The 15,663-nt window shown below is 40.2% G+C and overlaps 1 protein-coding gene across 2 annotated transcripts in view; it reads left to right on the top strand.

The window, feature by feature from the left end:
* The window catches only part of svep1 (sushi, von Willebrand factor type A, EGF and pentraxin domain containing 1), a 113,314-nt gene that overhangs the window by 54,304 nt on the left and 43,347 nt on the right, over positions 1-15,663 (top strand). For both annotated transcript variants that reach the window (XM_042511964.1, XM_042511963.1), the window contains exons 4-9: positions 1,454-1,612; positions 3,307-3,486; positions 5,975-6,154; positions 9,341-9,535; positions 13,162-13,280; positions 14,414-14,543. In XM_042511964.1, coding sequence (XP_042367898.1) covers positions 1,454-1,612; positions 3,307-3,486; positions 5,975-6,154; positions 9,341-9,535; positions 13,162-13,280; positions 14,414-14,543 — 963 coding nt within the window. The remainder of the gene's footprint in view (positions 1-1,453; positions 1,613-3,306; positions 3,487-5,974; positions 6,155-9,340; positions 9,536-13,161; positions 13,281-14,413; positions 14,544-15,663) is intronic.

Raw genomic sequence — 15,663 nt, 5'->3', positions numbered from 1 at the left:
TATCTCATACAGCCCCCAAAAATCCTGAACTATCCCTTTAACAGCTATAGCTAACTCATCAACAGCAGCAGCTCAGCAGTAGCTTATTATACTGCCTCACATGGCTTTTTATCAAGTTTTTGTTAAAAAAAAAAAAAAACAGTTTTCAGCTTGTGACAAACTACAACACCAAACTAGAGACTGGAAAAGCCACCCTGGGCTCCAGGAAACCACAATGTGCGTTCCTAATTACCATCTGTCATCCCATACAAACATAAGTCATTTTTTAGTAATTCCTGAGACGTTTATCTAAACTTAAACTCAAAGACCGTGGACGTGATGTTGGTGTGAATCATTTGTAGCAGCAGACATCACAGATATGGAGGCTGTAATGCGTTTGTGCTGTTTGAGAAGCTTCCTTTAAAGTGGTTTGGATACACAGGAAAAAAAAAAAATTGCTTTGACTTTGGGGAACAACTGATAAAGGTTTTTCCCTGCGAAATGCGTCAGTAATCGCTGTGAATTATGGGAATTACCAGCACAGAAAATTGCTTGTGTGAAACAACCCGTATAATGGCTGATAAGAGCTTGTTGTCTCTGGTAATAACATAATTCAAATAAGCATAATCTGAATTTTGGAGCTAATTCAAAGGGGTTAATCTAAAAATATCAGACATATGAGATCACTGGGTATCAGTTAATTACATTACGTCACCGAAAATATTACAGTGAGTCACAGGTTTAATCAGTGAATCTGTCATTTATGAGCAATCCCATGTGAAAGTAACCTTTAAACCCCGATAAAAACCACGTGATGGATTCAGTCGTTTGTTTTCACTCCTCTGTGATGCACTGAGACGAAGCTGATTGATGGCGAACGAGAGGATGTTGGTTGACCTTCGTGTGACCTCTGCTGTTTCATCTTTACAGCATGTCCTCTGATCGGACTCAGGTGATGCTAATAGGAAACATGTTTTATTATGTCTGTGTGTCTGTCAGCGTGCGTGTGCAGGTGATCAAAAGGCTTTTTCTAATAGAGCCCATGTGTGCTGACATGCGGACCGTAACTGCTTTTAGATGCTCATAAACCTTTCTTTGATTGTTGCATTTCTTTGTAAAAAAAAGTAAAATGTTTGGTGCCATATGACAGTTTCCCCTGCTTGGAATAATTAAGAACTGGACTTGTCTTTTTTACCTAGCCAGATCATTGTGTCATTTCTGCCACATTTTCCGCCACAACATGTCCAGACATGAATATGATCAAAGTATCCTCATAAATCTGTTTTACAGTTTCAGTCACAAAGAATTTTTTTCTTAGCTCTTCTCGCATTAGCTAGACAGTTTTTCATTTCAGCCTAATTTTCTTTTATACATGTCCATCATCCAATCTTTCCATGCATCTGTCTCTTTGTGTATTTTTCTTTGTGTGTGACATTTTAACTGCAGTGTTTCTGCTCTCCTCTCCTCCTTCCAGCGTGTCCACCCGGCACCTATAAACCAGAGGGAACTCCGGGAGGCCTGAGCACTTGCCTGTCCTGCCCCGACTCGCAGCACACCTCCCAGCCAGGCAGCACCTCCATCAATGACTGCGCCTGCAAGCCGGGCTATCAGCCAATAGGCATGACCTGCCAAGGTGAGAGGAACTGATCTGTTAACTATAATCAACTACACTAGATTTAACCTGATGGCTCTTAATCCCGGATGCTTGTGTGCTCATGCAGAAAATAACTTTTGACACCTTTATAAAGTCAGTTTTATAAAGGCAGATGAGTGATTCAACTTGATGCCTGCTCATAAAAGCTTTTTTTATTTGTTACTTTGACTGTCATGCAAGGCTTTTTAACGACAAAATTTCCCCCCTACATTAAGAAAGTGATGTTGACCAAATAATGTTAGCAGACCACACAATGAAAAATACCATAAATTAAAGAGAAAGTTCACCCCAAAATGAATAATATGTATTTTTCCTTTAACCTGTAGTGCTTTTAATCAGTAATGAATGAAGTACCTGAAAGCCATACTTGAGTATAAGTACAGATATCTTACCAGAAAGTGACTTTGGTAGAAGTTTATTTGAATATTTCTGCAGCATTGGTCATAAAGTATCTGATTATTACTGTACTTAAGTATCACCGGTAGTATTATGGTATGAATTGTGATGCAGTAGTATTGAGAGTAAAACTATAAGTAAATGCTGTTAAAAAAACAAAACAAAAAAAAACAATTTGGAGAATTAGAAGCTATATTTGTTCATAACATACACTACCTAAATAACGAAGCATACATTACATGTGGAAGACAAACTGGGTCTTTTTTTTTTTTTTACAACTTAAAAGTTTTAAAGAACAGAATTTTGCACAATAAATCAATATTACGTACACTGAAAATCACTGTATTTTATTTCTCCATCTCCTGGTTGGCCTTCATTATAAGAGTATGTAAAATATGTTAATTCCACTACAGAGGAGACTTGATGATCACTAAAAGTAGGTAGGAAAAAAAGACGATATATTGATATTGGTACCAGTTATCGGTGAAATGATTAACATATCAGCATATTGCATATCATCAAAAAATAGAACATTGTGCATTCCTAAATTATTAGTGTTTGTGTATTTAACTGGCCCCTGGCCTCCTGGTATTTTGCTAAAGTGGCCCCCGGGAAAAGCAAGTTGAGTATCTATGCTTTAGCTCTTAATATCACCCAACAAATCAGTCAGTCAAGCTGGAAATGGTGTAATTTTCAGGCCACATGAGTTTGTTATGATCGGGCAAACTACGTAAAGCTTTTAACACATGAATAAACTCATTTCATAAAGTAAGAAAGGAAAGCATTTATGATCAATAAGGGGACTGGACAAGGATAATGTAAACTGTTAGGGTTGTAAATGTCATGATGCATGAAGACAAATCAGCTGGAACAGAAACACAGTATTCCACAGAAGTATGAGGTTTGTACTGCAGCACACTGAATCTGCTTCCAGAAATGTCAGTGGCCCTCCCTTTCCTTGAAGGGCGAGCCAGTGATTTCCACACCGCAGTTCATCTGAAAACAACAGTGTTCATTAATCATCAGTTTCGTGGACTGCGTTGTGCTTTCTCTTCCTCCCTCTGTGTAGATCGGGGAGGTGATGTTTGACAACCTGTAATTTTCTGCTTTCGCGCTTTCTTATCCTTTTTGTCAGCAACATCAACTTTCCACTGTCAGTGTTTCCCCCAGCACGCTTTCGGTGTGTGTGTGTGTGTTTGTTTTTGGATGTCTTTTTGTGTTAGCTACAATATGAAATTCAATATGATTCGCAAAAATATTCTCTCCTCTCCTCACAGTGGTGTATTGTCCAGCACTGACTCCTCCAGAAAACGGCTTCTTTGTTCAAAATGTATGTAACAACCATTTCGATGCGGCCTGTGGTGTGCGATGCCAGCCAGATTTTGACCTCCAGGGAACCAGCATCAGGCTGTGCCAGGCTGACGGCACCTGGTCAGGGACACCTGCCAGCTGCACAGGTGAGGAGGGGGCCGGTCTGATGTATTTTGATAAGATAGAAATGACTATCATTTACAATATCAAATAATGTGCCACTTATTTCTCAGTTAAACCTTTGAAACCTGCATCGACATCAGTTTCTTGCGTTACGTTCGGACGTCTTTCACAAGCTTTTAAATCTGAGCAATTGGTTTGATTCATTTTGAAAACAAGGCTAAAAAGGCAATGAGCAACTTGGCAAGCGATGTCCTGAAAATTGCAGGGAATTAGGAACTGAAAAGTAGTTAGAAAAAATAAAATGAAAATAAAAAACATGCAGGAGCTGCAAGACTTCATAAATGAGTGGAATATTTACTTGTGGAAATACAGCAGGCAGCCCTGCAGAAGCATCAACAGCACTGCCAAAGTGAACACCACAAGGGTGACACACTGCAGTTTTGCAAAGTTGCCATCACGCACTGCTCATGCAGCCAGTGTGTTCTTGTCTACCCCTGCAGCTTATTCAAAAATTACATTTTTGTCAGAGAAAGTACAGTACCTAAAACTGAATTCAGGTACAGGTACAGGTACGGGCATCGGCTCAAACGTGAACAGAACCAAACCCTGGTCTAAATAAGGTATAACGGCATTGTTATATACATTGTTCCAACTCCAGTTATAGCCAGATATTTCCTCCTAGTAAATATTACTCAAGTGACTTACTTTTTACATTGTGCATCTGATTTTACAGATGCACACTTTATATTATCTGCTATAATGCATACACTGTCTGACAACATAATGCTCCCGGCTACACAGTAATTACACTCACACAATGCAAGCTGAAACAATGCATGCTCGTCTGATTGATCCCAGCAGGTTCCTACACACACACACACACACACACGTCTCATATGAATCCTCATTAAACTACGAGACGTTCATCAAAGCCTCTCTGATGTCTGCAAAGCTTCATAAACATTTATGTCACAATTAATCGACACATGAACATAAAGGATATGAGCTGATCTGCTGCACAGACTACAAGCGAGAGTGAGAGAGAGTCTGTGTGTGGCGTCCTCGTGTAAAGATTTCTTGCCGTGTATTGAGATCATATGTGTTTAGACTGAGCATGGAATCAACATTTACTGGGAGGCTACTGCTCGCTGCCAGGCCAGATGTTGAGAGGAAGAAAGGTAGGAGACGAGAGCGAGAGTTCACGGAGGAGAGACTGAAAGGAAGAAAGGGTACGAGAAAAGAAAAGACAAGAGCGCGTGGGAGTTCAAGAGGGGAAAGACGGAAAGGAAGAGGGATTTTGAGAGGTCAAGAGATTAATGAGGAAAATGCCACTTTTGCCAAAAGACGGCAACAAGCGTGACTCACGGAAATACCAAGCCCCTGAATATTCAAGGGTGTGTGTTGGAGATTTATAGCAGTGGCTTTTGGGTATATATTTTCTGAGTGTGTGTGCATATGTCTGCTTGTATGTGTTACACTCAGTCTAGTTTTCGCCACATACTGTAGGACCTCCCAGCTAGTTAAGCCCTGAGGGAGGGGGTCTCCTCTGAACCCGCCTGTCTGTCTATGGGTGGTGGTGATGAGAAATAACACCCTACACACCCTCCTCTAGACCTCAGCATAACTCAGAGCAGGCAGACGTGAAGATTTTTTCTTTATTTCATGGGGACTTTTGGGTTAAATGATATGTCCCAAGTTGTAGATGACGATGATAACAGTGCTGTACGTTCCTGCAGCTGATTTAATGTTTTCTCCTTCTGTTGTGATTTACATACAGAACCTGTGTTTGTAAGTTACACTCCATATTAAGCATTCAAATACATTTCTAAATAATTTCATATTGGCGAAGATGGGACAAGTATATTTTTTCAATTTCAAATGTTTACTGCGACATTTTTATAGGCGTCGAAATTGGCTAACAAATCATAAAAATAAGTTTAAAATGTTTTTACATCCCTGTCTGCTGCTTTTAAATCACCTGCTCTCACTTTAAAACTTTTTAAGTTTTTTTACACTTTCTAGCAAACCAATTAGCTTCCTTCTCTGTCGCTGTTTCAATTATATTCAGCTAATTACTGGAGAGGCAGGATATGGATTTTTTTCAGTCGATAAAAAAAAAAAAAAAACAATGGTCACCTGTTTCACATGGCCGGTAGTCGGCTTGGGGTTGATGTAATATTTCATTCCTTCCATAAATAGTGACAATAATACAAAGCCAGACTGCTTTCACTGACTTAACAGGCTTTGTATTATTGTCACTATTTATGAGCTTTAATTTCATTATCAGAATACTACACAATAATATAAATTTTGTGTTATTGGATGGTAATTTGTCAGCCTGATCTACTGTATATTGTGCATCACTACTAATTACACTATAAGAAAACAAAAGGTAAAAACGAATAAACCAGATGAGATATGACATAGATCCAGTGAAATATTGCAATATATATATTTGTTTTTCTGTTTCTGTGGGGTTGGATTCTCAAGTTAATTTTTTTCAACCCACAGTTCGCTCCTGCCCGCCGCTCTCTCGGCCCCAACACGGCTTCCTGAGGTGCAACGATGGCGGCGCCTCCTTCAGGGCCGAGTGTCAGGTGGGCTGTGAGCGAGGCTACAGGCTAGACGGAGACTCCAGACTCAGCTGCCAGGCCAATTCGCAATGGAGTGGACCCCAACCTCGGTGTGTGGGTAAGCTTTCATCATCCCAAACCTCTTATCTTACCATGTGTGTTACCGTGTTATGACGGAGAAAACCTGGTTCGTGGTGTCATGAGGTGCTTTTTCTTTCACTCTCTACAACATCTGCCAACAGACCAGAACACTTTCATGAGCCGTGTGGTAATTTTTTTATTTGTATATTTGTCCTTGTGGTAATTCTCTTCCTGTCATGTCTGTAAAACTGTTGACCTCAAACTGCAAACAAGCTCAATTGCGACTTTATATTATGAATTTTTGATCAATTGAGGTCTAATATTTCTTTAAAAAATTCCTTTAGGAACACTACTGTGGATATTAAGTGGGCCCCATACTGCAGATGTAAACCCGTAAGCTAGAAACTTTGATACATTGAATGACCTCCACTGGGATCCAGTATCCATGTCTGACAGTACATCCATGCACATGTAGCAGCATGGAGTCTGCTCTGCATTTCTGCCACTCTGGATTTGATTTTGTTGTTATGTGTCGTGTTGTGAGTGACACAAAAGACAATTTGAAATCCTATTTGAGTGGCTGGACTGAAACAGTCTGTAGAAATCTGATTGGAATCACGTTTTAAACCACCTTTAAATGTGGTTATATCTACATTTGAATGTTTATGTGGCTTAAAATGTGGCTTGAATCTACATTTGAATCTTGTTTTTGCTGTCTAGACTTTTTAAATTCAATCTGCTTTTAATCCAAACAAGACTTTAGAAAGCTGAAGAGGAAATGAAGCAAAGTTGCATCTTCATTGAGACATACTGTAGCTGTTAATTTGCTTGTATAGTAAAGTGAGACATGACCTGTTTTGACCTATCAATCATTTTTACAATGCACTGTTTATTGTTTTTGGTGACAAATCCTTTAATAGCTTATTCATACCAGGTTTTTGTGATATACTGTATATACACAGCACATGTGGCCATTTTGGCATCATTGTCATAGAAATCTCCCAGGAGACGCTGGGTCACAGTTCAATCCCAGTTTAATTCACTTTACTTCTGTCCTCGTGGAGGGAATTCGTCTTTCTCAACCACCAGTTTATTTGTTTTCGTTTAGTTCTTCATCCAAAGTCTTGCGGTTCCCTCGTCTGTGGTGTTAAATTAGATTTCTTTATTTGGTTATTCAATTTGCATTATTTCCTATGATAAATCACTCGGCCCTGCGTTCACTCCAACACACACAATAGATCTCTGCAGCAGTACATCTTTCTTATATCCTGACTGCATTTAACTGTAAGATCATAATATTATCTGTTTAGCTTTTTCGCTGAGTGATTCCCGTCCAGCTGAAAAAGCACAAAGACAATTTATCAAATGAGCGACTCTGAAAAAACACACGATCTGGGTATTTCTATGTAAAAACATGTGGTTTTACACACATATGTAAACACACATGGGAACATACAGTCATACATGCACAGTGGTTTAACATATGGTGCATATTTGCAAAGAGAGGAAGATACATCTGCTTTCTCACAGCACAACTACACATGCACAAAGAGTTACCCACACACTTCAGAACTGATAGTTAAGTTAAAATAGTTGCACACACTCATGCCCGCCACAGAGAGCGCCCAGGTCAGGCTCACCAACACACAAAAAAGGGACAGTGTGAGAGTGTGTGGCCGCAAACCTCCGGCCCGCACTGACTCACTTCCAGCCAACCAGCTAGCTGTTCTATTTAAAAAAATTCCGGAAAGCTCTCTCCGTTTATCGATAACTACCACCTCTCCCCCCTCTGCTCTGACTGTTTGTTTGTCCGTCACCACTCGTGGACAAGATGTTCAGATCCTTTACTTAAGTAAAAGTACTAATACCACTGTGAAAATACTCTGTTACAAGTAAAAGTCCTGCATTGAAATGGTGCTTAAGTAAAAGTAAGTAAAAGCAAGAAAATTTACTTAAAGTATTAAAAGTAAAAGTACCCAATGCATATCTAAATAACTATGCTAAAAAAATATATATAAAAAAATCTCCAAAAGTAAAAAGGATAAACATTGAAAAAACACCCCAAAGCTCAAATTATTTAAAAAAAAGAGACAGAAAAAACATTTAAAAAAAACCCAAATTACAAACAAATATAACTCCCCTAAAACACAAAATCATTAAAGAAAATATAAAGAGACTTGTTTATTAAAATAGTTGGAAATACATTTTCTGTGAATCACCCGATTAATCAAATAATTGTTGCAGTTTGGTATCTTAATTTATAACAAAACATACTTTTTTATTTAAAAAATGTAAAATTAATTTGTGAAATAACTAAAGCAGATAAATGTAGTGAAGTAACAAGTACAATATTTCCTTCTAAAATGTTGTGGCATCAAAGTATAAAGTAACATGAAAAGTTGATACTCAAATAAAGTACAAGTACCTCAAATTCATACTTAAGTGCAGTACTTGAGTAAAAGTACTTAGTTCCACCACTGTCCGTCACAGACTCTCGTTACCTCTTTAACACAGCTAACAGGGCTCTGCGGGCATGCCGTCGCAGCTGAGCGGTTTGTTTTAGTGTTTGTTTGCACTGTGGTGAAACAGGATCGCCTCGGCTGCCCCGAGAGGATGCAGAGATATTTTCATCTGATTGAAATCTCCCGTGTTGAATCTCCCTCTCAGTGAGCTCTCCCTTTATAGCTCCTTCAGCTGAAGCCAGTGAAACAGGAGTTAGAGAGCGAGAGAGAATGAGATCTATCCATCATCAAGTGAAAGCCACACTGGCCTGCATCCCAAAAATGCATAAAAAGGCCTCCAGTGTAGGAGTCCTGTGGTTAGGGCTTTCTTAGGTTGATTTCCGACCAAATGTTTGTTGTTTTTGTGCCAGATTTTGATAGACAGCCTCTGAAAATAGCTTCATTGTTGGCATTTATGGTGGAGCTCGCTGAAAGTAAGATTTTATCGCGTTCAGGAAACACAGGAAATCATTATCTTGGAAGAGATTTATTTGCTTTTTCTGTTTTGTCTTTTCTGCTCACAAAGGCTGTATCTTCTAAAACTCAATAGATTCGTTTTTTTTCCTGCAGCAGGCCTAATTTAATCATTGCATAATAAATTGCAGTTCGGAACAGTGCTTTTGATCATTTTGACAATGAGTTTTGCTCTGCAGATGTTTTTCCAGGAAAAAATTAAACTGCATCAGATATTTATCTTTTTCTTCTTCCTCTCTCTTCTGCAGAGGTGCGCTGTCCTCCCATCACACCCCTGAAGAACATCCTGCTGTCGCCCCCTGCCTGCGGGAAGAGGGTGGCGTCGCCGGGCTCCGCCTGCCTCCTCACCTGTCGCCAAGGTTACACTCTCCAGGGAAACAGGAAAGCGGTGTGCATGGGCTCTGGGAACTGGACTGCTAATGTCTATAAAGCCGTCTGTAAAGGTAACGTACTCTGTCTGTGTGTGTGTGTGTGTGTGTGTGTGTTCATCTTTTCACTTGTTCAGTCTTGAGGTCAGAGGTCAGCTGTGACGGCTGTAAATTGGTTCTAGGGTGTAGAGATACATTGAGGTCAAAGGTCAAGACTTGGGCACGTGTAGGTCAGATACAGGAGTTTAGGTTCGGATTTCTCAACAGTTAGATTGGTAATTTATTTGGGGTATGTCTAAAACCTAGAACATAAAAACTATTTTTATCTTTAAAGCTTCATTCTGTGATTTTGCTGGTTTAAGTCAACTGGCCTGTTTATTTTGGAGAGGAAGAGACCTCTGCAGATAATTCTGCTCTCAGTAAAAACCTCCTGAAAAATGAAGGAATTATAACCAGGAGACGTTTCAGCTGGTTGCAATCTGCAGTCCTCACCACTAGATGCCAATAAATCCCCCAAATCTAACGAACTGAACCTTTAAAGTTCATCATAATGAAAAATGTGCATATACTTTCCTAAAGGTACACTATGCAGGATCATCCTTTTACACCAGTGTATAGACTCATACAAAAGTATTCCCTCTAAATTGTCATGTTTAACCCCCTAGAGGTGTTTCGCTGTGTATATTTACATCTTATTCATATTTGTAAAAGTGATATTGCGATTGTTTTGACAGATATTGTGATTTTATTGAGACTGATAATTATTTAATTTAATTATCACAAAAAGGAAAATTCATAAAAAATCTTTTTGGGTCTTTTGTAACAAACAAACATGTTCCCCTGCATCTGGAATATGAGGCATCTCTTTAGCACCACCATGCTTCATTTTTACTGGATATTGTGACAAATTTGACCTTTATCAAAAACTTGCAGCTCCTTCCAATTGTGCAGCCTCACTTGCCATTTGGCTGGTGGACGAAAAAGTAAATTTTGCATGTAACTATCAGCAAGGAAGCAAATAATCATACATCTGAAAATGTTGAACATTTCTTTCTGCAGTCTAAGCTTGACCCAATCAATGCAGTTCTCTTGCTGTGAAAAATTCAATAAATAAATGGAAAAAAACATCTTGATTGATAGTTATAGCCTCATTTGACTGTAGCTGTCAGCCAGGTTTCCCTCCGTAGGTAGTTTGTAAGTTCATTATAGCTCACTGACACCACAGTTAATTTTACAGGCTTATGCTGAAAGACACTTGTGGATTTATTCAAGTCAGAAAGAGAGGGTTTTTAAAGCAGAAAAGGAAAGCTACAGAATTTGTGGAGACAGAAAGATATAAAAAGAAAACAGCAGGAAACTTGGAGGGAGAACTTTTTTCCATTCTCTGTTCCCCCCCTCTCTGCATTTTCCTCCGCTTTGTGAATGGTGAGAATGGCGCTAACCCCGTTTTGAAGCAGGCCTCGGGTCACTAACTCAAACCATACCATGTCCGAGCTCTCACGTCTCTCCCCTCCGCTCCGACTGAGCTGGAGATCATTATAATCGGCTGCAGCCCTCCAGATGCCTTGCAGGTGAAACAGGTGGTGCGGAGCAGCTCTGCCCAGCCTCCCCTCCGCATGTCCTCAATCCCCTCATTTCCTCTCGGTGAAAGTTTGCTAATGAAGGAGCTGCTGTCGTTAAGGAGAGGAAGAGGTGCCATAAAGATGAAAACGAACGGAGAGGCAGAGCGAACAGGGAGGTGAGAGGGGAGGATGAGTCATCTGTAGGTGTTTTATAATGGGCCAGTGGAGAGAAGATGAGTTTTTTTCTGATCCCCTCAGGCACAAATGGGCTGAAGTAAAGGGCGAGATATTGAAAAGAAAATGAAGATGACACAGAAGAAAGATGGAGTGCTGCAATATAGATGCCACATTTTGAGGAGATCAAGAAAAAGAAAGTTATTACGGAGTTGAAAGTGCTCTTTGTGAGCTTCTGGCTCCCTTCGCCTCTCACTTCATGTCGATGACACCCGAAGTGAAATATCCCTCCCTTGTTATGAAGATGAATAGAGCCGATTGGAGCGGAGTGTGCTAGTGTTTAGCAGAGATGGATGCCTAAGTGGATGGGTCATCAGGTCCAGATGGGAGCAGCCCTCTTACACAACGCAACAGGCATGACCACTGTCGGATCAATGGGAGATTGAGCTCTTGGAGGCTTTACTGGTTTACTGCAGGCTTGAACTGATTTGAACTGAACTGTGCTGGTTTCTCATTGTTACAACATGCTGCATGAAGAGTGAGAAAGAGGACGATGCTATTTCATCCAAGGGTCATGGTGGCTGGTGAGTTGCCACAAGCCAAATAGGTGGAGATAAAGGGATAGTTTGGATTTTTTTAAGAGGAGCTGTATCAGGTGCTTATCCATAGTCGGTGTGTTAGATACAGTAATGTCTGTCCGTGTGCCCCTAGTTTGAAGAAGCAGTCAGAAATACTAACACAGAAGCTTAGCAATGTACTGCTGTGGACAGAGGCAGCAGCAAAGCATTTAAGCCACCTAAAAAGTCAGTATCAGTTTAAGTGCACGCTATAGTGAGAATATTTTCACTGATTTTCCTTACTGTCAAGACAGCACTCTCCAATGGACAACTGAAGCACTTATATTGCTCTTTTCAACACCAGACTCTGTTAACAAAAACAGTAATTTTCCCTCACAAAACACTGAAGCTGCTGCTCTACTGCTGTCTAGATCAGTTAACTTGTTTAATTGTGTGAAATTTTGGTGTTTTAACCCTTTTAAACCTAGATCAACTTCAGCTTTCTTTGTGCTGTGCTGAGACAACTTTCACAAGCTATTTTGTTACCCTTTTAAACCTGAACAAATTGGTCTGATTTCTTTCAAAGACACGGGGGGGGAGGCAATGAGCAACTCAAAAAACAGTCCCACAGATTGCAAGAAATTAGTCAAAGGTGACAAGAAAATGGCCTTAAAAAAGGGGGAGTTAAAAAAAAGGGGGGGGGGGATGTTGATGGATGTGGATGTCCTGGCCTGCCGTGGTTATATATGGCTGTGAGGTTGGTTGGATGTACTGCCAAATTCTCAGAAACGACATAGCAGACAGTTCACAGGTAACAGCTTTGGTGGACATTTCTGACTTCAGCATGCCAATGGCACGTTCCCTTAAAACTTGTTACAACTGTGGCACTGTGTTGTTTAGAGTGGGTGTTTATTTTAATTTACCCAAGATGAAGCTGCTTTTTCCATGAACTGTTATGACAATGACATAAAGCGTGTCCTACGTCATTTCATTTGTGTTTCTATTGACCTCCGCTCTTTACCAGTGTGGCCTGATGTTTTTAATGGATGCAGTGGGATTAGGGACAGTTACATACAGTATATATGTGACATCAGTGGGATTTGGTCTTGTTGGAGCAATGACAGCGGCGCACTCTCTCTTTGATTCAGTAATGACCAATAATGAGCGTGTGACGTCTTGTGATTAAAGAGGTCAGATGACATCACACGTACACTTCCTCAGTGATAACAAGGAGCAGGCTGAGGTCAGTGCGTTCACGATGTGATGTGCTGAACATCTGCAATATTTGAGTCTTGCTGTATGTAATTTAATCAACTTGAATCAGATAAAGAATTTGCAGTCTCGTCCCTCGTCTGATTATCTCCCGTCTCAGTTAATGTATAGTTATTTTCCATCTCTGTCTCCTCAGATGCTGAACCACCGGGGATCCAGTGTCCTGCCAACATAGTTGCAGAGACAGATGAGCGTCGCGGCACCGCCAACGTTAGCTGGAACGTCCCGACTGCCACCGACAACTCTAGAGAAGAGGTTAGATACTTTACAATACAAAGTGTGCAGCAGGGATTTTCAACTTGCTTTGGTCGGGGACCATTTTTGCAAAATGACAGAGAGCCATGCGGTCATTTGCAACAAATCGTAGCTTGTTTGCAATACAGGCGAAGAAAACCGCAAGACTAAATTTTCTGCAGTTCTTCCTTCAGCTACGTCACAGTCAAATTAAATTATACAGTGCTGGATGCAGGAAGAACAGCAGATTTTGCCGCTGCAAACTTAGCTTTTTCATTCCGTTAAAGCATGCACCATTTCACTGATTTGACATCCACATAAAAGGGGGCAAAATTTCCTCTAAAAGATTTTCTGGTTGAAAACTTGGCAAATCGTAAAATTTCAGAAGCTTTCTTTGTAAATGAGTAAACAATTAATCAACTTTACCGGTTATCACTTCTCAGTCACCTGGGTGACTCAGGGATTTAGGCCAGTGGTTTGTTTGAGGCATCTGAAGGAGTCCAAAGATAAATCTGATGGGTCTATGATTAAAAGGGATGACAAGGGCAAAACATTTGCACTGAACACTTTTTTTTATGAAATTCAGGCTACGTTTACCTCTTTGGTTTCCTAAAAATCCCTCAAAAGGAAAAAATTAAGAAGGAAAACTCACTCTTGTTTCCACATTTTATTTTATTTTATTTGACCTTTATTTAACCATGAATAGTCCCATTGAGATTCAGAATCTCTTTTCCAACGAAGTCCTGGCCAGAGACAGACAAGAACAAGTCGACTAAAAACAGAACAGTAAAAGTTAAAAACTAACAGCTTAAAAATTCACACAAGCAACAGGCAACAAATTAGCGTATATTTGTTCAGAGACGATACATGTGCATCCAATGTCCTAAAGGTCCTTAATCCTGTTTTAAAGTCCCCCAGGCTGATAAAGGAGTCTGACACCAAGATGATGGAGCAAAAACTCTAAAAGCACTTTCACCAAAGACAGTGTGGCCTTGAGGAACGACATACATAAAAGCAATAACCTGTGACGAGGGATCATTAGCGCATACCGCTTCATTTAAGTGGGTTACAAGCCAAGGTGATCTGTCTAACACAGGAGCCCTCTGACACTGTACTGTATGTGACTCCGTTTTTACTGTCTGTCGCTCCGTCAGGTGGTGGTGCAGGTGAAGCCAGTGTACACTCCTCCCCAGCTGCTCCCCATTGGAAAGGAGACCATCACCTACACTGGGACCGACCGCTCGGGGAACCAGGCCAACTGCTCCTTCACAGTCACGGTCATCGGTGAGTTCATCCCTCTGATGACAGCATGGACCCAAACAATGTATGCAGCACATGGACTGCGGTTACGATTTATGTCACTAGAATAACTTGAGATTGAATACAAGATATTAACAGCAGACATCAAGACATCACATCTGACAAAGGCGAGGCATCTCCCTGATGTGACATTAGCTTTTTGGCTTTTTGTCTTTTGTTTTGTCTCCTTCTGGCTCGAGTACACACAGCTGGGCTGTTTTTGTATACAATATGTTTCAGATGATTGATGTAACATATGTTTGTCCATGGCAGCGCTGACAAATTCCAATTGAAGCGTTAAAATACAAGTCACATGTGGGTCTTGTACCAGTCTAAACCACAATATATACCTTGTGATCCACATCAAACATTGATTGAAAGGGAAGCATTTCGCATGCATAACATTTCTTACATTTCAGAAACCGATGACAATAAGCACCATGTGTTCAGTCTTTAAAGTCTTTGGCTTTAGTCCACAGCAGACGTGTATTTCAGAAGACGAGAGCGAACATCAGCCTAAGTGAAGGTGACAGATTGGAAATGCTGCGTAGAAAATAACTGAGCTGTGACACATGTAAGGGCAAGAAAATGTCTATTGGGACATTTTAATCAGTTGCAGAGTGAATGTGGTTTAAAAGTCACAGTTTTGCTTTCATACAATTAGTTGACACACTTGCATGGCACAACTTCAAGGGGTATTTTGGATTTTATTGTATCATAGGTAGTGTATTGCCTGCAGTAGATCGGGGTCGGCATGCCCTCAATTTGGAGAAGCAAGCTGGACATGGAAGCTAAGCAATGCACTGCTGTGAGTGGGAATGTATTTTAGTTTAAATACCTTTAATAATCCCCATTATTATTATATTAAGCTGGACATGGAAGCTAAGCAATGCACTGCTGTGAGTGGGAATGCATTTTAGCTTAAATACCTTTAATAATCACCATTATTATAAGTGAACACTATATTTAGAGTATTTTCACTGCTGAATCTTGCCGTCAGAGAGCATTTTTGACAGGGAACTGAAGTCATTATGTATCTTTTCAAAGTCACCAGGCTCTACTGACAAAAAAAGTAATTTCATAGAGCAGAACAAGGGAGCTGCCT

Source organism: Plectropomus leopardus, chromosome 23 (assembly GCF_008729295.1).
Source record: "Plectropomus leopardus isolate mb chromosome 23, YSFRI_Pleo_2.0, whole genome shotgun sequence".
Taxonomy (NCBI): domain Eukaryota; kingdom Metazoa; phylum Chordata; class Actinopteri; order Perciformes; family Serranidae; genus Plectropomus; species Plectropomus leopardus.
Note: the sequence above shows the minus strand (reverse complement) of the source record. Positions and strands in the feature narration are given on the sequence as shown.